This window comes from Phocoena phocoena, chromosome 17, assembly GCF_963924675.1.
Source record: "Phocoena phocoena chromosome 17, mPhoPho1.1, whole genome shotgun sequence".
Classification (NCBI taxonomy): Eukaryota; Metazoa; Chordata; class Mammalia; order Artiodactyla; family Phocoenidae; genus Phocoena; species Phocoena phocoena.
In genome coordinates, this window is record NC_089235.1 from 7758995 (window position 1) to 7783098 (window position 24104).

General features: G+C 43.2%; 1 protein-coding gene across 2 annotated transcripts in view; it reads right to left on the bottom strand.

Annotated features, from left to right (window-relative positions):
- Positions 1–24104, bottom strand: part of CA8 (carbonic anhydrase 8) — an 87823-nt gene that overhangs the window by 18393 nt on the left and 45326 nt on the right. The window contains exons 4-7 of one of the 2 annotated variants that reach the window (XM_065895413.1): positions 19094–19189; positions 12837–12899; positions 10783–10831; positions 9031–9143 (exon numbers count right to left, since the gene is read on the bottom strand). In XM_065895413.1, coding sequence (XP_065751485.1) covers positions 9031–9143; positions 10783–10831; positions 12837–12899; positions 19094–19189 — 321 coding nt within the window. The remainder of the gene's footprint in view (positions 1–9030; positions 9144–10782; positions 10832–12836; positions 12900–19093; positions 19190–24104) is intronic. The other variant, XM_065895415.1, reaches the window with a different exon arrangement.

Genomic DNA, 24104 nt, shown 5'->3' on the forward strand with positions numbered 1-24104 from the left:
AAAACAGATTAACCACTTACCGGCCATGAACAAGACTGCAGTTTCATCAATGGCTTAAAATATGCATAAATTATAAGAATTTAGAAAGAGACAATTAAAATTAAACTTCAAAGAGAGAAAAAGAACTTCATCCTTCCAGACCGAAGACATTAGACGCAACCCCTGCAAGAAGAATGAAGACTGCAGAAGCAGGGATGAAGGTCTGCAGACAACCCAAACTGCCACGGAAACCTGCTGGATCTGTTTGTACAAAAATGATACACACTTCTCTCAAGAAGCTCTTATGGCCGCCTGTGACATGATGAGAAAAAGTGAACAAATGCAGCAGTGTTCTGAAATGCTTCCCAAGTATCTCTTTAAGTAATGAATTCTCGTGTTACTGTATGCTAACACTGACCAGATGTTAAATGTATCAGATGGAGGGTTTTTCATCAAAAGACTCCCTTTGATGTTTGTCTAGCCCTCTGGAGAGCACAGGTCCAAAGAGTGGCTCTGATTTTCCAAAAGTTTAAGCCCATCTTCCTCCCTTGGCAAGAGCGATTTTCAAGTTCATCTCCCTTTTCAGGAGGCCTCCCCAGATACCGCGGTTTCCTGTTACACACGAAAAGGTTCCCACAGTCCCACGGGACCGTTCCCATCAAGGGCACTGCAGTTTCCCTGACTTGCCGGGTCTGCACCTCCTAAGAACCCATAGTCTGCCAGACACAACCCTCTGGGAAGTGTCTGAACAACAAGTAAACACGGGATAAGCATTCTCCAGGCTCACTGCCATCTAGCAGTTGACTTACCTCTGTTAAGTCGTGGTCTGTTATTTCATTTAAATGCCCCATAAACTCACATGCCACAGATATTCTTCCTTCCTTATACAAAAGGAGAAACTGAGGCCACATGGGTTAAGGAAGTTTCCAGATTAGCAAGGGTCTGACAATGCCAAGTCCAGCTGCTCCTTTCCCAGCTTCACAGCCACCTCTTCAGAAATTCTAGTCATCAGTAGACCCTACCTCTGGCACTTATCCCAGGATGTTGAGCAAGTGTGATCTGAACAGCATCAATCCACCAAAAGTTCACCATCTGTGAATCAGAGGCTTCTGCCTACAAAGGTTCATACAGCACACCCACAGACTTCTCCCAATCATGAGGTGAAAAAAATGCGAGAGATTAACTAATTCAGGGTTCGAACAAAAGTCTAGAGACCCCTAGACTTTAGGGGACCCATGAAACTCCTGAATGACTTATAATAATTTCCCTGTGTAGTAGTTTCTTAAGAAGAGGTTCCTGACTCCAAAAGAGTTGAACCTCACAAGATTCAAACCATTCATATATGCGTCGGAAAACAAGAGTTGGGGAAAATTAAGTGGCTTGTTAGATCAGAACCCAGGTTAGCAATCTGACTTCTGATGTTCTATTTTTCCATGTCTTCAAATACTGTCTGATTTCACTCAATGGGATACGCCTGATCCAACTAGAACTGTCCTGTTTTTTAAAATAACTGCCACGTGCTGTATTCATACAGAAGTACCGGTCAGCTAAGCCATCAGCTGTTTGATCTACATAGTGGTCTTCCACTAGACCGCCACAGGGTCTTAGAGGGGGGAATATGGCAGCACCCATATTGCTTGCTGCATCTGAAAAATGTCTAGAGCCACGGCGGCAGGAGAATCCCCCGTAAAACACATCTCTCTGAAATGCCAATTTTTCTGAAGTAACCACCGCTCGGAACCCTTTAGTCACTTCAAATGGTTTCAAGTACGCACTGCGTTACCTCATGCTGAAATGAGACAGAGTGAGAAAGGAACAGAATAGTAGTCCAGGATAAAAGTCTTCAGCAAAACTCAAATGTCATGGCTGCACAGAGACTATCATTATCACATGTATCAGGATGTACGATTTCATCGATTTTTAATGCTACTCTACTTAAACACGGTATTTGTTTTTAGCCAATTTGAAAGAGACGGATGGAAAGGACAGAGCTCCAACACTTCAGAGACAAGTCCTCACCTTCTGAAGGTAGCAGAGCTGAGCAGCCACTCTCCTCTGAACCCGGGTGGCATGCCAGTGGGTCTCAGACATTTACTGCGACCTCCTTATTGCAGGACCCCGATGATTCACTCAAAGTTCTGCTTTCTTCATGTGTGCATTTAAAGGGCTAATTTCTAGGGTCTGAGGTTTGGCACTCATTAATTTCAGTAGTTCCCGAGGTCCTGTGCACATCCTATAATAGACTTATTTTGACTTACAGTTCATGTCATCATGTTAGAAGAGAAAAATAACACATAAAAGTCGGTGTTCTCATCTTATTCTCTTTCATCACCAGGCGATTAACCATGAGTTAAAGGAACCGAATTCCTTGTGGTAGTAGTTAAATAGAGGGAACAAAGCAAATTGTACTTAAATAGTCCATATATGTGTATATATAACGAGATTTCATATATATATATATATATATATACACACACACACACACACATATCTCTCCACCTTTCATGTACTGAACCTTGTTGTTCTGGTTTCATTTTCTTCTACCCCATTATCTAACTTTCTTTCTAAAATTACTGCTCTCTCTTCCTGACCTTTCATCCCTAAAACAACCCTCATTCTGTCACTGATCAGTCCTTAACCTGATCTTTTTTTTTTTTTGAGGAAGAGCTTAGAGAAAAGAACTTTCCTTCCCCAGGAACACCGATGTAAACTTGCCTATCATCCCAATCCCCAGCTCTGGGCTCGGCCACTGTCGTCCCATCATTAGGATAGTTACTAATGAGCCACACAGATCGAAACTCACTCGAGACATAGAGATTACAGAGCTCGTGACTCCACGGGAAGTGCTCCGTATCATGGAAGATGCTGAAGAAATACAAACTTTCTCACAAATACCTAAAAATAACGCATTTTAAGAAAGGAAAGAGGGAGTCTCCCAGGAGCAAGAGAAAGTCCTAGAGTTACACTGCTTAAGGAGAGCAGCCGCCAGCCGGCCCCACGTGGCCACCAAGCATTCGAAATGTTGTTAGTCTGAACTGAGATGTACTGGAAACGTAGGATTCATACACACGAAGTCAGACTTCGTATGAAAATAAGGATGTGAAAAACCTCATCAATGGTCTGTTACACTGATTACACGTTAAAATGATATTTTTGATTCACTGGGTTGAAACAGACTACCTGAATTAACTTCACCTGTTTATTTTGACTTTTTTTTACTGTGGCTACTAGACAATTTTCTCTCACATATGCGGCTCACGTGGTGTTTCCATTGGACAGGACTGGTCTAGTGCCGCCCAGCACACCAGCCTTCAGGCACTCAGCGTTCTGGGGTTAAGACTGCTGACCTCAATTAGCTGGGGACATAAACGCAGGTAGATGAGAAACAGTGGTTCTCAAAGTGTGCTTCCTGGAATAAGTGCCCCAGATCCACCAAATCAGCAACTCCGGGGTGCGGCCCAGCAGTCTGTGTTTTTTTGTTTGTTTTGTTTTGTTTTGCGGTACGCGGGCCTCTCACTGTTGTGGCCTCTCCCGCTGCGGAGCACAGGCTCCGGACGCGCAGGCCCAGCGGCCATGGCTCACGGGCCCTGCCGCTCCGCGGCATGTGGGATCTTCCCGGACCGGAGCACAAACCCGCGCCCCCTGCATCGGCAGGCGGACCCCCAACCACTGCGCCACCAGGGAAGCCCCAGCAGTCTGTGTTTTAACATGCCCTCCCGGGGGGGATTCTGTTGCACACTCAAATTAGAGAAACACGGACACAGAAGAAAACGCACAACAAATGCTCCACATCACTTGGAATCATCTTCAAACGTAACCGTGCTGGAGTCCCACAGCATCCTGGTCTGCAGGGTTAATGGCCACTCAAATCCCACATGGAGCATAAAAAACGCCTGCTCCTCAGAGGTCCAAGGCCAGATGGGCTCCCAGACCCCACAGGCCACAAGCATCTGTGCCAGAAATCGGGCTAGGAAGAGTCCCACTTTTCAATCCACAGGAAGTCAGAAATGGGGAAGGATGAAGAAGAGGCAGGATTGGGAGGAAACAAAATTTAAGATGGTTTTCTGAGTTCTAACGGGCATATATCCACATGGTGAAAACCAATAACGACATCCATATTCCTCTGTTTCACTGGCGTTACTTGAAGTTGAAAGAGAAAGAACTAAACAAAGACAGACACATCTAATTTGGGAAAAGTAGGTAAGTTAAGAAATAGAAACAGATGAGTAAGAGGAACGTGCAGAAAAAGTGGGTAGAAAAAAGACAGGAAAATGAGAGTAAAACTGAAGAATCGGGCTTCCCTGGTGGCGCGGTGGTTGGGAGTCCGCCTGCCGATGCGGGGGACGCGGGTTCGTGCCCCGGTCCGGGGGGATCCCGCATGCCGCGGAGCGGCTGGGCCTGTGAGCCACGGCCGCTGGGCCTGCGCGTCCGGGGCCTGTGCTCCGCAGCGGGGGAGGCCGCGGCGGCGGGAGGCCCGCGTACCGCAAAAAAAAAAAAAAAAACTGAAGAATCATTTGTGTGTGTGTGTGTGTGTGTGTGTGTTTATATCAGAATACCACGTGTGATCAATTCTGAATAGTGTTCACATTTTAAGGTCACTGTGAAATCAGAATGTGTCTTACAATTTCCATTGTCAGCTTTGATTAAATTTGGTATTTTTATTCTGCTCTTAGAATCCCATTTCCAAACGTAACAATCCAGCTGAGGGAATTCCCTGGTAGTCCAGTGGTTAGGACTCTGTGCTTTCACTGCTGTGGCCTGGGTTCAATCCCTGGTCAGGGAACTATGCCTCACAGTGCAGCCATAAAAAACCAAAAACAAACAAAAACAAAAAACAATCCAGCTAAAAAAAAAAAATTTTTTTTTTCACTTCGGCTTCCTAAATGCTTTAGACCACTGTTTATCTTACAGTAATTTAACGGTTACAGATCACTTTTTTAAATGTTTTAAATGACACTCATCCAAATCCATCCAGTTGTGTGGGTTTTTTCCCCTAGCATAGGGTGTGCTAACCAGGAATAACATGAAAAAGTCAACCAATCAGGAGCTTCCAGTCCCAGATGCTAGAATTCTTAGTGCCCAGGAAGATGCAAATGGTCCACGACAGGCTTAACTGTCAACACCACACTTCAGCCGCTGACTCCTTCTCCCCCGCCCCACCTCCAGCAGCTGTGCATTTCCTAGGAAAGCATTATGATCTAGAGCTTTTTCCTTAATGACATTGCAAGTGCAGACACTATTATACTGTGACAGATGACGCATTTCAAGATACGATTGTTTCTACAATAATATCCAGCTGCTTTATTACGTTACGCCTATAAGAGGACACATGATTTTTTCAATACAAAGTTTTCTATTTCTCAATATAATCAACTTAGTAGCCACTCCACCTGCCACTTGCTATTCCTTTTGTTATTTTCTGTATCAGTCCTCTGTCCCTCTCTTTCTGCGTCCTTCTCTATATCTCTCTGCTCCTCTTTAAGTACAACAGGATGAGGCTTCTCAATTTTTCTTGGTTTTGATTCTAGAATCACATCCTCTCTCTTGGGTTCCTTTTGTTTGTACTGCCCTCTCTGGACCTTCTCTATTTTGGGCTCTGCCTTCTATGAAATTATATGAGCAGCAACAGTGAAACATTCAAGTCAAGGACAGACTGATTTATATTCTCCTAAAATTATAATTTTTTCCTAAATCACTCTAAATTCCATTTTAATTTACGTGTGTGTGTGTGTGTGTGTGTGTGTGTGTGTGTGTCCATTTCAACATCCCTGCCCTCTGAACAGATGCTATAATGGAGCTCTGTGCTAACAGAACCTACATCTTTTTTCTTGAAAAGCCACAGCGAACTGGAAAGTCGTCTATTTCCAAGAGCAGTTGGGATTATTCCTTCCAATGGACATTCCTTTGCCTCTGGCTCCCTTTGAGGAAGATACAGCTTATTTCCCAATAATTGAGGAGCATCACTTAGTGGGTTAGGGCTAGACTTTGTCACTGGCCTCACTCAAAGGGACAATACAAGCAAGGCTCCCTTTGAAGACAGCGAGACTGAAAGGCATGATGATTTGTCTCTGGGTTTTCGCATAGCATGCTGGTCGACGTGGAAGTAAAACATCCTAGTTCACATCTACAGACTGTCAGTTAACATTCCCCATACCGTGCTAGCAAGGGAATCCTTAATGGAATTCTAAGTGGAACTGAGAATTTTCTTTTCTGTGGCTCAGCAAGGTTAATTCGAACTGACTTGCAATAAATAGACATTTATTGTGGTTATAGAGAAAAATTTTATTTTTCGCTAAAAGATTTGACCTATTTTTAGAAAATTACCTTTAAACTGCTGAACAAATGTGACTGTAGACCCCGAGCTCCTTCTACCACTTCTGCCAGTCTCCTCTCCTTGTGACTAATGTCAGTTAAAACTTTTACCCTTGGTCCCCTTCTCCTTTCAGCTCAGCACTCCAGGGAAACATCTCACTTCAGTTAACAATTCAGTTAATTGGCAGTGATGGTCCTTGTTCGTGAATCTTGTTTGCATGATGGCAACTCTGAAAAGAAATGAAGGCTTTCTCCATGGTAGAGCCTCAAGGCAAACTGGCTGGATGGGCTGGGGTGTTGACCTGGAACACCGAGTACAGCATAACCGAAGGGATGGTGGAGGAATACTACTGGAGAAGAGAAGCCAAAGCTCAGCGACAGAGAAGTGTCAATACCAGGATCCACCGGTGAACACACAAGACCAAGAAACAGGAGTCAAGGGTGAGAACCCAGCAGCGGCATCTGGGCACGTGTTTATACAGCGTAGTTATTTTCTACCTGGGTGGGCAGCATGCATCCTATTTAAATTCTCTGTAGCATTTGTCACTATTAACCTTTCTTCTCCACATCTTGGAGATACTCTCTCCTGTCCTGGACTCACTCCCTCCTGGCTGTTCCCAAGGCCCTTGGGCAAGTCCCTAGTTCCCTATGTGGTGCCATCTCCTCTACCTACACTGGGGCTTTGCACTCAGCTGGGCTATCTTGCCTCTTCCTCAACTTGAGCTAATCTGATCATCAAATCCATTTCTTCTTCTTGGACGTGAAGCTAGAATTCACTTCTCAGCCTCCCCTGCAATCAGGTATGGCCATGTGATTGAGTTCCAGCCAACAGAATGTAAGCATTAATGGTGTTCGCCATTTCTAGGTCTGGCCCTTTAAAAGCAATCCCCCTTTGAGAGCCTCCACACTCTTTCCCTTCCTGCTGGCTACATGACCACACCTAAGGACCCAGAAGTGAGGTATTAAAGATGGCAGAGTGTCTTTCAACCCAGTTCCCTGAATGCACAAAGAAAAGCCTCGGGCTTCCCTGGTGGCGTAGTGGTTGGGAGTCTGCCTGCCTATGCGGGGAACGCGGGTTCGTGCCCCGGTCCGGGAAGATCCCACATGCCACGGAGCGGCTGGGCCCGTGAGCCGTGGCCGCTGATCCTGCGCGTCCGGAGCCTGTGCTCCGCAACGGGAGAGGCCACAACGGTGAGAGGCCCACATACTGCAAAAAAGAAAAGCCTTCACTGTGAATCAAAAACACATTTGTTGGATTTGTAAAATGTAAAAACACATTTTACATGTGTAAAAAATAAATTCTTACTGTGATAAGTCACTGAAGTTTTGAGGTATATCTGTTACTGCAGTTACCACCTTGGCTATTAAATTCCAAATCTATATGTTATTAGTCCAAACCTCTACTCTTAACATTAGACTCAAACTTCTAATTTCTTCCCTCTCCTTTACTAGACTAACTCCTAATACTTTTCAGGAGTTATTCCCTGGACCTCCCAGTCCGGATTGGGTTTCTGTCCTTTGTGTTTCCAGAGCACCTTACTTATGACACAACATAGCTGTCTAACAGTCATCTGCCTCCACGACTCCATGGTGAACTTTTTAAGAGTAAACACTGTGTCTGAATCTCTGCATCCTCTGTGTCTAGCTGGCAGTCAGGAACAGTTTCTTGTAAGAAAAAAACAGATGAATGAATAAATAAAGGAATTGGGGTTTGTCATATTAAAAATACGAAGGCCCAAAGGTGGTGTGATCAAAGTTTCTAAAATAATGAAACAATGAAGATGCTGAATGGGGCACTTTTAAAATTAATCCTTAGAAAAAAGAGAAATAAGAAATTGTTAAAGGTTGAAAGAAGGATTTTAAAGATTTAAGGACAAACAAAAGAAGGCTTTCCTGAGTAGTGAGTAAACTTGAACTTCTTATAAAATGATAGGGGATATAATAAAAGTTTGTAAAAAGTTTCTAAAGGAAACTTGGTTTATTGAGAGGACTGCCCAAGTCTTTTGAGACTGATCATGAAGAACAAGTATAGCCTTCCAGAACACATCCTTAGACAGACCTCTGGGGGATAGGAGACATTTAAAGCTTTTTTTGTAATAATATCAAAACCATTGTTTAAACACCTTGTAGTGATGTTGCCTCCTGCTCTGCCAGCTAACACCCTAGTGACAGCTCACCTTGGAGACACACACACTGTGCATTAGCATTTACAGCACCTATGCTGTACCCAAGGTGGGTGGCAGGTGAACAAAAATGGGGCTAGAGAACAATCCAGAACTTTCCGGGGCGTTCTTTTTAGCGCCCTCACCCTCTGCATACAGGATTTTCCTGTGCAAGCCAAGAAAGAGCTATTACAAAGCCTGCACGTGACTTACAGAAGTAACCGGCATTCTCACTTTACTTCCAAGACCTTTTTTCTCTCCAATGCCTGGGAAAACCCATATGAAGGAATAACAAGAATAGTCAAATGTTTGGCTATTTCACTGACTTCTGTTTACTCTATAAAAACTGACTTTTAAAATACAGATCATAAATGAGAGCTGGGTTTTCTTCAGCCTTGACCTGTCCATTGCTTTCACTGGTTCAAGACATTTAACTTTTATCTGAAAAGATGTGACTGACCTAACTGATCCAAAGGGAGCCGAAACGTAAAACAGACGTTGTTTCCCTTTTGTAGAGACAACATTTAACCTTTAACTCCGAACTTCACTCTGGAAGATTTAAAGGCACTGCACTCACCTGTAGCTGGGATATTGTTAGAGGGTATCGGAACAGTATCCAGGTAACACCTTCACTGCAGGGCGGAACAGTGAGCGAGCCTTCGTAGACCCAGTAATCGCGCAGCAGAGGGTCTGTGCCGTCACGTGGGCGTGTCACGGAAAGGCAAGTCAATGAAAAATAATTTGGAAGATTCCAGCAATAATTTTCAAAGTTACAAACTGTCCAAATAACACGTCTCAGACGGATGTCATTTTTGAGCTAGAGCCTCACGTTTGTGTTTTTAATCTAATCATCATGGAGAAAACAATCAATAAAAAACATGATGGATCCTCTTTCTATTATTTATAGCAGTTTCTCTCAATGGGTTACTATACATATTTAAATATGGCTGTATAAACTGGATGTATATAAACTTGATATACTATATTATATATACACATACTTGATATATATACTATATACTATATATATACTACATATCAAGTTTACTCACTTGAGAAGTGTGTCCATTTTTTTTTTTTTTTACTTTATTGGATGATTTACCTGACTGATCATACCCAATATCTATTGAATGTTTACTACACGTGAAGTGCTCTTCTAAGCATTTTACATTAACTTATTTAACTCTTACAAGAAACCAGTGAGATAGGTCCCATTATTACCCGCACATTTCAGATGGGGAAACTGAATCATAGAGGGTATGTAATATGCCCACGGTCACTGGGCTAACATCCTGGCCAGAGCCAGGATGAGAACGAAAGCGGTCTGGCTTCAAAGTCTGTGTGTTTAAATTATCTTTTTAAAAATTCAGTTAAAATAAATTTTTGTAAAATACAAAAAACAAAAAAGGTCAATAATTTGTAACTATTGGGATTTAAAGGGAGAGACTGCTTAAGTTGTTCCCAGGTGTGATTATTTAGAGCTTTTGATTCTTTTAAGCATGTTAAATCATATATCTGATTTTTTTTAATAAAAATGAGAGACGAGAAAACAGTCTGTGCATTTAACCATGCTGTTCTAGCTACCTCTATATCGCTTCTTAAATAGCAAAATATTGAAATTGTATTATGATAGAATAAAAAAATCATTCTTATAAAATCTTGTAGCCCTGCATTAGAAGAATTTGTGATTAAATATGATGGGTGAGTATTCAACATATGAAAAAAACTGGTTTGTAGCAGTGCAATTAAATGTAGAAAGCAGAAGATACGATGCATTTGGTTTTCTTTGGAACACCAAAAACTTTCACATAATTTAGGCAGAGAAACGTGAAGACCAAAATTTTGTACAAAACAACCTTTATCTACAAATTATATTTTGAGTATTTTATATACAATTCTTACCTGTTCAGGCATACCTAAATATTTAGAAATAATAGCTAAATAATATCATTGCAAAGAGGTTATCTTTTAAAATTAGATATAAAGTTTATGTCACACCAGAGATTAATAAGAACTGCACTGACCAATCTTCCACGTATACCAAGGTTATGTTATTACAGCCGTACTTTACACAGTGGAGGCAATCTGTATGAATGCAAATCCAAAAGAAACCTCTTCGTGGATTAATGGAACTAGTGGTAAAGTGTTTATTATTTCAAAAGGTTTACTCCCAGGTTTAGAGCAATGTGAAACTGGTACCAACTACAGAGAATACAAATTGTAAAGAAACTTTATTAACTAATAAGATATAGTTGTGTATGTTCTGGGGAAAACAGTGCAGTCATATATATCCACAGTTAAAACTCATCTTACGCAGATGAATGCTTACCTGGTAATAAAGTGTTAGGATTAAAGCAGGGTATTGTTTTGGACTTCCCCTGAAACAGAAAACAACGTACCCCACGTTAACATAAAATTTCTAAATTTTAGAATAAGAACATTTATGAGCACTAAGATTCCAGACTGAAGTCTTTCCTGAAGGGCATTATCAGACCCCACAGATTTGTGTCCATCTGTCTTCTCACTGGAGCCAGCCAGGGGTGGATTCCAACAAGATACTCCTACTCTGAGTCTGTAGCTCTTTTCTCGGCTGCTGCAGCTCAAATCTCCCTATGATTCCAGGTGTGAAACTTAAAATCGTCCAGTGTCCATCTGCCCCATGTCAGCTACCTCTCCGGCTCCTGGCGCATCCACACCAGAGACTCAGGCCTTGGCTCAGGGAATTCTTTAGAAATGACTTTCTTCCTGGTACTACGATCTCAATTCCTAACCTTCTTGGCAGGACGGGCTGCTTCCCAAATTCTCGTTTTGCCCCCTTTGGATTTGGTAGCTCAGCTCTAGGACCTATCCCGGATGCTCTCCTCCTCCAGAAAGGGAGAACTGACACTCAGATGAAAATATTAAATTTCAATACACGTTTATCAAAACTAGATATAAATTTCAATAAACTATTTGTACCATCACCAATTCACATTTCTGATCACTATTTTAAATAGTCCCATTTAAAATGTCGGTCCTTAGACAGACAGACCTGTCACGCCAGTTGGATGTCTCTTATAAGATTACTCCACTAAGGCAGACATAACAGGGAAGGTAAGTGCATGACCTCTTGCTCTCTTCCTTACTTCTGGGGACTGCTGGACACATTAAAGAATCCAGCTTACTTACCTCCCACCATCCTCCTGTATTCCGTAATGACTGATGTCACATTAGCTGAAGCAATAAAGGAAAATTTCTCAACCCATTTCTATTCAACAAATGCCAGTGAAAATGTGTCCTCGTCCCCTTTTCACCAGCTTCTGTGACCAGTCTGTGCTTTCCCTTGGCAGCTGGATTCACTCTGAGCCTGCGCTCAGGAGACCTTCTGTAGAGGTTCTTGCCTGGTTCCAGATGCTCTGGGCTTGAGCTAGTGAGTCTAGAGCTAGCGAGACTGTTTCCAGACAGATTTTAGGGTTGGCCTTGGGTCTTTGGACCCCTGTGCGGTATCTCCAGCACCCACACGGGATTGAACTTCTCCCCCACAAGGCCACTCAGATTCTACTGACTCAACGTGAGCATAAAAGGTACTGTTTATAAGAGAACTGGGCTTCCCGGCAATGCTAGGCCGAATCGCTACAGGCTCAAATCAACCTAAATCACCTTCTGTGGGATATATCATCTTATGGCTTGTATGTACTTGTCTCTTTTTTTCTTTTTACTTAAATACTTTGAAGTGTGGTTGCCACAATTTTTATCTGTTTCATTTACACTACCTTCCTATAACCAGCAGGCAGAAAGGGGTAACTCAGCTGGCCTGGGTTGCTCGAATCCTACACAATCCCAAAAAAATTTTAAAGGCCTGTCTTCAAGACTGGCCCCTGGCTGGCTCCTGGGAGACAGTCTCTGAGCCCTTGGAATATGCTGCCTCAGAAGAGTGGCTCTGTGTGCCTGAGGCCTTGGGTCAGGCTGCACCAGTTGGACCAGATAAGTATATCCCAACACTGTGATTTATGGTGAAAGCCCGGTTTTGCTCAGGGTGGGGGAGGGCTAGAGTCAGAGTAGCTGAGGTCTGTCCCTCAGGCACTGCCGGCTGGCATACTGATCCCCAATAAAATCCCTGGACACCAAGGCCCAGGAAAGCTTCCCTGGTTGGCAATGCTTCACACGTGTTGTGACATCACTGCCAGGAGAATCAGGTGTGTCCCTATGCGACTCCACGGGGCGGGGCTGTCTGGAAGCTTGTGGCTCGCTTCTCTGGGACTGTAGCCTTCCGCTGGAAGAAACCACAACCAGGAGGCTAAGCACTTGGCTGTGAGTCCTTTTAGGGAATCTCCCAGCCTGAAGGTGGGCTTGGAAGCCTCTGACACAGCCAGTAGTTTTATTTTCTTTTAAAGAATGACTTACCTTATATTGAATATCCTGGAGGATTTCAGTTACAGCCTTCAGGCCTACGTGTTCTTTTCCGATCTGCAAAGTGTAAAGCATAAACCAGAACCATAAAGCTTTTAAATATGTAGCTTCTACTTAAAATAACCAACAGAAGTGAAGTTCAAGTTCACCTGAATGTCCTTCCTAGGGAACAAATGCCCTTTTTTTTTTTTTTTTTTTAAATTTATTTATTCATTTATTTATTTTTGGCTGTGTTGGGTCTTCGTTTCTGTGCGAGGGCTTTCTCTAGTTGTGGCAAGCGGGGGCCACTCCTCATCGCGGTGCGCGGGCCTCTCACTGTCGCGGCCTCTCTTGCTGCGGAGCACAGGCTCCAGACGCGCAGAGCTCAGTATTTGTAGCTCACGGGCCCAGCTGCTCCGTGGCACGTGGGATCTTCCCAGACCAGGGCTTGAACCCGTGTCCCCTGCATTGGCAGGCAGACTCTCAACCACTGCGCCACCAGGGAAGCCCACAAATGCCCTTTTTAATAACAGCCAGGTCACGTCTACTGAAGGCAATTAAAGGTGTAACAGTAACAGAAGCCAGTACAAGAAAGTATTAGATATGTTCCTAGACATTTCCAAGAATCCATTCCAAATTCACCTTGCTAAGTACAGGTTTACCCACTGTGCTATATATATATAAAGTAATAATACTGCAATGTAGAAATTTCAAGGATGTTTCTGAATTTAAATTATTCATCACATGCCCAAAGCCTTCCGTTTTCACCCTGGGCATTTCTAGGTCATTACTATAAAGATTTTATCCGTGTTGAAAAAGTTTTATTAACTCAGAAAAATGAGTACATGGTTTCACACATACTCATTGTCCTGTCACCGAAACCAGGACATTTCTTGATTACCACAGAACACAGTTCTATAATCCCCTTTTTATTCTTAAATAAATAAGGATATGCTGTTCGTAGCTTTCTGTGTTTTTTTTCCGGGCCCTGCTGAGCGGCTTGCGCAGTCTTAGTTCCCTGACCAGGGACTGAACTCAGGCCACGTCCGTGAAAGCTCTGAGTCCTAACCATTGGACCACCATGGAATTCCCAGTAGCTTTCTCTTTTAAAGCATTATGTATCATTACATTTTTTCAGTGTATAAAATGTTCCAAAGAATTTGAGACTTTAAAAAGAATATGACATTAAATATTCCTGACTCTAACTTGAAAAATTGTAAATGCAATCTGATTTCCATTTTTCAGCCAAGTTTCAACAGTCCATGATAATGGAGGGCAGTCACAGCAGAGACAATTTATAACCTCAGACAAACAATCCTTGTTACAGTTGGCTTTTTCTCTTCCACATAAATTTTGGACATATATACACTACCAAACGTAAAATAGATAGCTAGTGGGAAGCAGCCGCATGGCACAGGGACATCAGCTCGGTGCTTTGTGACCACCTAGAGGGGTGGGATAGGGAGGGTGGGAGGGAGGGAGACACAAGAGGGAAGAGATATGGGAACATATGTATATGGTTAACTGATTCACTTTGTTATAAAGCAGAAACTCACACACCATTGTAAAGCAATTATACTCCAATAAAGATGTTAAAAAAAATTTTTTTTGGAGAATGACCTACAAGGAGCTAGAAGAGCTGTCACCATGTTTATATTCCCTGTTTCTGTCCACGTGATCCAACTGGGAAACAGGCTAGGTGAAAGGGCATCAGAGGAAAGAGGTGAGACAAGAAACTTACATAACCTAAGATAGGCCAATCCGTTCAAAATAATTGAGACATCATTTTCCAAGTGTTTGCAATTCCTGAGATAGGCACTAAAAACAGAAAATGAATTCTCTTAAGTTAAAAAAATGTATATATATATATAATATGTGCGTATGTGTACACACACACACACACACACACACACAATCTCTTAGGGAAATTTACTCCTGGGTGCAAGAGCCTGGACCTGTAGGCAGACGCCTCCCCATCCTCAGGGGAAACAGACGCTTCTGCTGCACTGGTCTAGCCACAACGTAGCAGGTGGGTGCTTACACCCACAGGTCGGCTCTGTCTTTACTTCATGCAGCTCTTGTCAGAGCTTAACTCTTTGAAGAGTCCACATCTGAACACTGTACGGCCACACAGCGTAGTGGTCCAGGAGCAAAGGTCACTTGCGTCGGATGCTGGGTTCTGACCCTGACTCTCTTTTCAGTCTCGAGCAAGTTTACCTAACCTCTGTGTCCTGCAGCTTCCTCCTCTATACAGTGGGGCAGACAAAAGTGACGGGGTTGAAGATAAGACTCAGTCAAACAAAAACCTTAGAACAGGGACTTCCCTGGTGGTCCAGTGGCTAAGACTCTGCGCTCCCAATGCAGGGGGCCGGGCCCGGGTTCAATCCCTGGTCAGGGAATTAGATCCCACGTGCCGCAACCAAGAGTCCATATGCCGCAACTAAAATTCCCGCATGCCACAACTAAGACCCAACGTAGTCAAATCAATCAATCAATCAATCAATCAATCAATCTTTTTTAAAAACAAACCTTGGAACAGGGCACGGTGCACTATAGTTCAGACTACTCTCAATCAGAAAGCTCCACGGCATCAAATACAGTTCTTACATAAAGCAGCACTGGGGAACTCTTACTGGCTCCTTCTGTCTATAAAGGTTCTTTACCTTATGGGCAAAACTTTGTATTTTGCAACCAACTTCAGCTACTGCTCAATCTCTTTCCTTCTTTGTCAAAGTTTTGTCTGAAGGGGTTACAGCCACCAAAAAGAAAATATAGATGGATCCTCTGCACACCTCAGCCCCTAAAATCCTACAGCAGTCCAGGTGGCAACGCAACATGGGACCAAGAGTCTGCCGGGAACCCAGTAACTCCTGACCCTCCCCTCGGCCATCTTTCACCGCCTCCCCAAATGCCAGCCCTCTGGTGAGTTTCCTCTCGGACGACCTCAACCCTGCACGGCCCTGCGCTTTTTCCGCTTCTAACGCTAATCCCCCCTCATTTTCCACCGCAGCCTCTGAAACTGGATGACTCCACAGCTTTGACAAGCTCTCCCGCCACCTCTCCCAGGGGGTGTCTGTGAACCCTTGGGGTCTGCTCAAGGCCACCACCCTCCCAGGCTTTTGGAGTGGACACTGCACAGTCTCCCTCAAGACAGGAGTGAGAGCTGTGGCCAGCTCCCAGCTGTCACTTTTAGATGGGTCTTCTACCCTACAAGCCCAAAGCCACCCTCCTCCTCTGAGCAGACTGCCCTCCCCCGATGCGATCCTGCTCTACTGGTCACTTACTGACCCACCGGTCGTTCGCAGTGCTCATCCCCTCCTGCCGTCACTCCGGAGGACTTCAGCATCCCTGTGCGCGACCTGTGCCCTCCCTGGCCTCTCTCTTTACCCCTCAGTCCATGGCCATCAGCTCCCTCCCACCTCAGCAAACCAATCCTGAGAACACACCCTGGATTTGTCTTCACTCTGAAAACTGCAACTCCAAACAAAGACCATTGCCTCTGACCACAAGTGCCCATCTGGCCAGCTCTCTCTTCTTTTCTCTCTCTTCCTATTCACCGATCACAAGGCGTCACGCCCCTCAGGTCCCTCCTGGCTTCATCCCTTTCCCTTCCCGCCTATGCTGAATGACACCTCTTCAAACATTCTCCATTCTCTAATCCCTTTGTCCTCCTAAACCTTATGCTCTGTAACGGGTCAATACAACAATTAATTTGTTAGAGGGACTTTCCTGGCAGTCCAGTGGTTAAGACTCCGTGCTTCCATTGCAGGGGGCATGGGTTCGATCCCTGCTCGGGCACGGCCAAAAAAAAAGAAAATTGCTAGAATTCTCTGCTCCTCTCCCTGGATGGAGAACAGCCCACGATCCGCTGTCCTGTACCATCTGTGATGTCCAATCTCAAGTGGGTCTCCCACAAGGACCGTCAAGTCTATTGTCATTCCCCTCCTGCGCTATCTCAAAACCCAATCCCACACCCATATTTCCTTTGCTCTATAAATAATTTTGCTTTGCATGTCTCAGAGATAGTACAGGTCATCAGGCATAAACTCCCCTAAATTCCTGGCTTTCTTCACCTAAAAATGTGTGCCGTTTGTGCCCACCCTTTCCTCCTGGCCCTCTATTTCGGAGAAGGGGTGGGGTCCGTCCTGTCCAGGATCAGTCCATCCACCTAAGCTCTCATCCCACGCCTTTCCACCTCTTCTGAGGCTTTTCTACATCAATTATCCCCTTTCTTGCTGGTATGTTTAAACAACATCTACGTTAGCCCTTTTTGCTCAGAATAAAAACACAGGCCCATCTCGGATCTCAATATGAAACAATCTGAACCCTGCTGTGCACATCACCACTAGTTATCACCCCACCTGTCTTTGAGTCAAGCTTCCTGAAAGGGAAGTCTATCCTCACTGCCTGGACTTCCTCCCCTCTACTTCTCCCAGCCTCTGACCTAAGTGCAAGACCCCCGCATGCAGTCCTTTCCTCTCTGCCTCAGCTGACACTCCTGATCAGCCCTTCTTTCCTCCGTGAACGTTTGCTCTATAGTTTCTGTGACTCTGTTCTCTCCCGAGAAAGGCATTTTCATGTAGATAACCTGGATTTTCTCTCCTATGGAAAGTTAGAGCCAGAGTACAAGCCCCCAAGCTTTGCCTGCCTCCAGTAATGAGCTGGTTCCAGGGAACGGCGATGTTTGGTCCCAAGAGACTCGGCTTCCAATCTAGTGCACTATTACTGCATGTCAGCTGTTCTACACCGAGAAGCAGTAAGTGAAAACATCAAGTTATCATACTGAATTCCATTCACAAGTATGTATTGAGTACTGCCTCCAAAGATGAAACTAACATGTTCCCTCCCCTCCTACAGATGACTATTTGGTTATTTATGTTCTTATTTTTATTTTATTCTTATTTTTTTAAATAATGAGACATTGCCTTCTACTTCTACTGCCTCATGCTGTCAAATCTGGATGCTCTGTTAACTTTCTCGGGTTACAAAAGATGGACGTTAACAGTTATTATTTTCAATATACTAAAGATTATCAAAATATATTTGTAGTATAATTTGAAACATTTTTCATCAACATTTTGTGATTCCGTTCTCCTTATACAATGCAGATATAAAATAGAAGGAATATAGGGTCCTGCCCGTGAAAAACGCATGAAATGAATTGAGAAGAAGATTTATCTTAAAATGTAAGGATTTGTTTTAAATTCCATGACATGTGTTATACTTTAAAAACATGGATTTCAAAATACTAAAAGGCTAAATAAAACTGGAAGGTTACTTTCAAACATCAATAAAGAAATATCTTAGAGGTATTTATAACAGGAAATTGTTAGAATTAATACTATTGAAATATATGCCACCCCGAAAAAAAGAGGTTTCAAAAGGCCCCTTCCTCAGCACTCTTTGGAAAATTAAGTTATTAAGGACCACTAGGTTATCCAAAGGCAGCCTGGAACCACACAGAGTGGACAATGGTTTCTGGTCCTGACTGGTGACATCAAATCCCTGTGTGACTATAAACAATGACGTGGCCTCTTTGGCCCTTGGTTTCTCTTCTGTAAGAGGCAGAAGGGGGAAGCCTACAATTTCCAGAGTCTCCTTCACCTCTACATCTTTTATTACATCGAGTAATTACATCAAGACAAAGTTTTAAAAGATTCACCTTAGGAACTAAATTAAAATTTTACCTTTGAAAGCATATGGTCCGCTTCTGTATGTTTCACTAAATTTATATAATATTCTTTTTGCCCACCAAAGAGCTCAAATCTAAACTTTACATTGACTATATCCACCAAGGTCTTTGCCGCTCTCATTTTATCAGTGTTTTCTACAAGGCACTTCAAATCATCTTAGAGTGAAAATTATTAATAACGAATAGCTAAAGGAATCTACTGTATGATTATAGTATTGATTTCTCTTAGATTTTGCAGGAAGGCGAGGTCCAAAAATATTTTCTGAAATTCTTTTTCAATAACAAAATGAACTCTGCCTTCAGGAGACGTTTTCTAACTGCTTTCTCCAAAGACCCTGAATGCCACTCCGAAGAAAAGTTCTAATAAGCCAATGAATCATTTTCTACCAGTGAATATGGCTGCTCATCCTTGACCCAGAGAGATCAAGTTTTCCATTTTTAAAGTATCAGTGCTTTCTGTATAGGTGTTTAATGTCACCTCTAAGTAGTAAACATGAGAGACAACAAAAAACCTTTTGCAAAATGAATTAGAAATAAGCATCTCTGCACAATATAGCAATCATAGCAGGAGACCATTTACCTGAACAAACAAGGCAATGATGGCGATTCCACGGGGCTTCCCCACAGCCTCATCGATACTGCCAAACAAGGTGGAGTTCCAGTGTATCAGGTGGAGCTGGGTGAGCAAGAACAGACAGGTACCCTCGTTACTAAATGTACTTCCGCTCAGGAAATCAAAGACGTTATCAACTGCTCCTTGACCATATCTGTATGGTGTCATATGCAACGAGAGTATCACAAACAGACACAGAGATGACTGGTTCTCTGTATGAATTCCTCCCTTCTCATTTCTGAACAGAAGCAGTGCTGAATGCCACTCAAGTTCTGCTTTTGTCCTAATCAGGAGCACATCTAAGAAGACTCGCAGATTTCACACTGATTTAGCTGCCTTTCCTTAGATGCCATCCCCTCTGGCTCTCAATAAAACAGAACTCCGGTCTGGGCACAAACACCAGAACTCATTCGAAGGATTACCACCTACATACTCAAGTACCGTGTCACCCAGTATTTCCATCAAGGATAATAACAAAACCGGTCTCCAATTCTGTAAGTTCTTTCCACTCTCTAATAGGTAGACAGATAGCATCCTATAAAAGGCACTGCACCTTTTTAAAGCATGGTAACATAATGAATGCTGATGGAGAACTCTAAACGAAAGCCATTTCCTGCCCTGGAGATAAAATTTTACCTGTGAAGGAATGACAAACAATACTCCAGAGGATTCTCCCACTACTAGCCCCGTAAAGCTCTGTAGTCTTCAGGTTTGTCTAGAATGTGCACTTGCTCCTACAGTGCTCATAAAACGCTTGCAAGAAGCCAGATTCAATTCCCTGGTTAAAATCAAATGGCCGCTGAGGTTCTCAGTGGAACAGTAGCAAGGTAAACCTTCTGCCTAGAATACTAATCTCCATCACTTTAGCTTCTAATCAAGTTACCATTACTTGCTGCCTGAAAACAGTGACCCATTTAAAAACTAGTTTTAATCCAAAAAGACATACTAAAATTCAATCACCATGTCATTTTAGCATCCATATTAAAATATTAAGGAAAATTATCATGAGGACTGCCATTAACTTTGAAGTTTCTCCTGCTGAATTTGTCCCACTAGAATTCAAGATTATAAAGCTGACCACTAGGGGGAAGTAATGAGGTCCTCTGACTATAATAGAAACGGTCACCCAGGACAGGTCAGGCTATGAAAAGCCCACATGAACTTGGATTGTCCAGTAAATGTAACTGTCAAGGCACTGCCTTTAAGAAAGCGATGTTCTATAACCTTTCAGTTAGTAATGAAAGACAGACCAATTTAAATCTTTCCTTTTCCGGCTGCAACAATAGCTTTGGAGCCCCAGTGGTACAGATAAGTGTACAGTGGTACAGATAAGAATTGATTGCCTTAATTAAATCAACAAAAGAAGCCCAAGGTTGAAATCTATTTTTATTCCACAAATTGCAAAGTTCAAATCAACATTTTTCTTACTTCTCATAGCGACAGTATGGAGCTTTTTTTTTGCCACTCCTCCATAATTCAGCAACATCATCACTCACACCTGTTCCTCAAAAACTACTTCACATGTTTTTGTGTTTAAAAAATTGAGGGTCTCCACTCCTTAAGTGTGTGCTGTACATGGCAATCTCGTTTTAAAGAGTACAGTATGGGGGAATTCCCTGGCAGTCCAGTGGTTAGAACTCGGTGCTTTCACTGCTGGGGCCCGGGTTCAATCCCTGGTCGGGGAACCAAGATCCACAAGCCTCGCAGCACACCGCCGCACCCCCCTCCCAAAAAAAAAAAAAAAGAGTACAGTATGGAATACTTGATGGTGGAGAAATATGGCCAACACCACCTGGGCCAGGTGACCAAGGCCAACATCGGCAGTCATCAGACATGTTGATATAGGCACCCTGGACATGATGTGATGAAAAGGACATTTTTCCTGTGTGCTCTTCCTCCCAATAACCCATAACCCCAGTCTAACCCAGAGGGAAACGTCAGACAAATCTCAAGAGAGGGACATTCTACAAAATACCTGACCAGTATTTCGCAAAACTGTCAAGGTCGTCAAAGAACAAAGAAAGCCTGAGACAATGTCACAGCCAAGAGGAGTCTAGGGAAACATGAGAACTAAATGTAAAGTGGTGTCATAGGTGAGATCTTGGAACAGAAAAAGGACATTAGATGAAAATGAAGGAAACTGAATAAAATACTTGTGTATTGAGATTGGTCCACTAATTATAACCAATGTACCATACTAATGTAAGATGTTAATAACAGGGAAAACTGGGTGTAGGTCAGGTGGGAATTTTCTGTACTATTCTCATAATTTTCCTGTAAATCTAAAACTGTTCTTAAAACATACAGTCTATTTTAAAAAAAAAAAAAAAGAAAGAAAGAAAGAAAAGAAAAATTAAGGGACATCCTGGCACTTCCACTAACTCAAGCTAAAAAGGATAACAGAAGATCGCTATGACCCTTGTGTGACCAGTACAATAACACAGAACGAAAACAGCAAGAGAATCTCTACCACCTGTTGTCTGCTCTACCACCTGGGTGTTACCATCAGCTGATACTCCAGTAAGGAGCAAAAGAGATTCTTCCCTCACACTCCACAAGGAACCCAAACTTCAGAGACAAAGCTCCAGCCTGGTATTTACTGAGAAACGCCCCTCTCTTGGAGGTGCTTTCTCTCATTAAGACCAAACAAAACATCATCAGAAATCCCCTTTCCAAGCCACTAGAGGATGGTTAATTCAAGGACCAGGCAAATTTCCAACACATTCTGGAAACCAGCTGTAACCGGTAGTAGTCACATAGATGAGCAGTCCACACCCATCACACTCTCTACATTTTTGCTGCCTCTCGGCTTGTGTTCCCTGAGCCCTGCCTCACTCCACCCATATTAGTTTGCTGCCATAACAAAGTGCCACAGACTAGGTGGCTTAAACCACAAAAGTTTATTTTCTGAAAGTTCTGGAGGCGTGAAGTCCGAGATCAAGGTGTGGGCAGGGTTGGTTTCTCCCGAAGCCTCTCTCCTTGGCTTGCGGACGCCCACCATCTCCCTTGACCTCACATGGTCTTTCCTCTGTGCATGTCTGTGTTCAAATTTCCTTTTCTTATAAGGACACCAGTCATACTGGACAAGGGCCCCCACTAGTGACCTCATTTTCACCTAACAGCTTCTGTAAAGATCCTGTCCCCAAACACAGTCACATTCTGCTGTATTAGGAGCTAAGGCTTCAACATATGAATTGGTTGGTGAGGTGGGAGGGGCGGGGGGGGTGGGAATTCAGTGCCTAACACCGTCTATCTCCCCCTTTCCTTTCTCCCCAGCTTAATGAAGTTTTTTCAGGTCTGAGAAGCCTGAATTATTCACATCACCTTCCCGTCTCCCTCAGCCCCTTCTTTATTCCTATCATCTTATATTTTGCCTTATATTAGTGTTGGTTCTGTTTCATAGAGCAAAGCCATAGAGACAGGAAAATCATCACTGCCTGTGAAGAACTGAGTACTTCGGGGGTAACTAGAGGGCACATAAGACCAGCAGTGACAGGAGAGATGGGGCTGGAAAGTTAGAGGGGTTAGGATGGCACAGAGGTTTAAATTTTATCATAACTGTGCTTTAGGAAACACTAAAGCAATATATTATTGCAGTGAATATTATTATTACTTATGCTGCTTACAATCAATCAAAATCCCCTTTCAAAGGTTCTTCCGACAGAACGGGGATGGATGGAAGTATCTGGCGTGGGAGGTGGGAAGGTACGCTAGGTGGCTACCACGGAAGTTCCAACAGAAGATTATGATACAGGTGTGCAGTGATTAACTTTGTGTGTCAACATGTTTAGGCTATGGTGCCCAGTTTTTGGTCAAACATCAGTCTAGATGTTGCTTTGAAGGTATTTTTTAGCTGTGGTAACATTTAAGTCAGTTGACTGAGCAAAGCAGAATTACCCTCCGTTATGTGGGTGGGCCTCATCCAATCAGTTGAAGGAGAAGGAATTCTACCTCCGGAGTGAAAAAATCCTACCTGCATTTCCAGCCTCTGGCCTGCCCTGCATACTTCAGATTTTCCAGTTCCTTAAAATAAATCTTAACTCTCCTCTCTCTGTCTCAGAATATATATATACTGTTTCTCCTGAGAACTCTAATACAGGTTGTACAAACAAACAAAAAGTGTGTGACGAGAAAAAAAAGTGTGGAGATGAACGGAGGTTTAAATCTGAACAAGATTAGAAGCAACAGGAATAAAGACAAAGGGCTCTAACAATTAATGTGACAGTGTTTGCAATTTGCTCTTCTAAGACTAAACATGGCTCCTCTGGCAAAGGGTCGGGGATAAAATGATCTACTGATGCTCAAAAAGAACATATTAGAACATCTGCTTACATTTACTTTTATCCAATGTCTTTTCATTTCAATTTTCCTATGCTACACAAAATAGATTATATATATAATATACGTATCAGTACATCTATAACACGTATTAGTGCATGAATTAATTTAGTAATAAATATGCACATATTGAGGACATGTGCTCTGAAATTTGTCTGGGGACAAATGGATTTGAACGGAAAGGCATTTGATACTAAGGATATGGTTTAGATAATGATGACGCAGCCCATGGAGTCCCAGGGAGGCTTAGCAGAGGTCCAAGCAGACAGTTATCTGCTGAGGGCACATGGGAGACTCACTTCCAAGTCTAACAGTGCAGACACGCTCTGGGGCGGGGCAGGTCTACAGCAGAGGGCAGAACGGCAAGGGGCAACACTGCACTTGTGCGACTCTAGTGCTAACTTCTTAGAGGCAACAGCTCTCATAAAAGACTTCTGAGCTGGGAGCCACCAGCCTTAGACGCTTGTTTCAGCTCCTAGCTCTGCGAACTTCACAAGCCACCACCTCTTGAAGCATGTCTCCCTATACCGTAAGGAGAGCTACGCCTTAAAGCTCGGCTTCTTCACACCTTCTCTGTCCTCCCGTTGGGCTCTCTTTACCCCTATATTCCTATCACATTTCGCCCTCCTTAGCTTTAGTT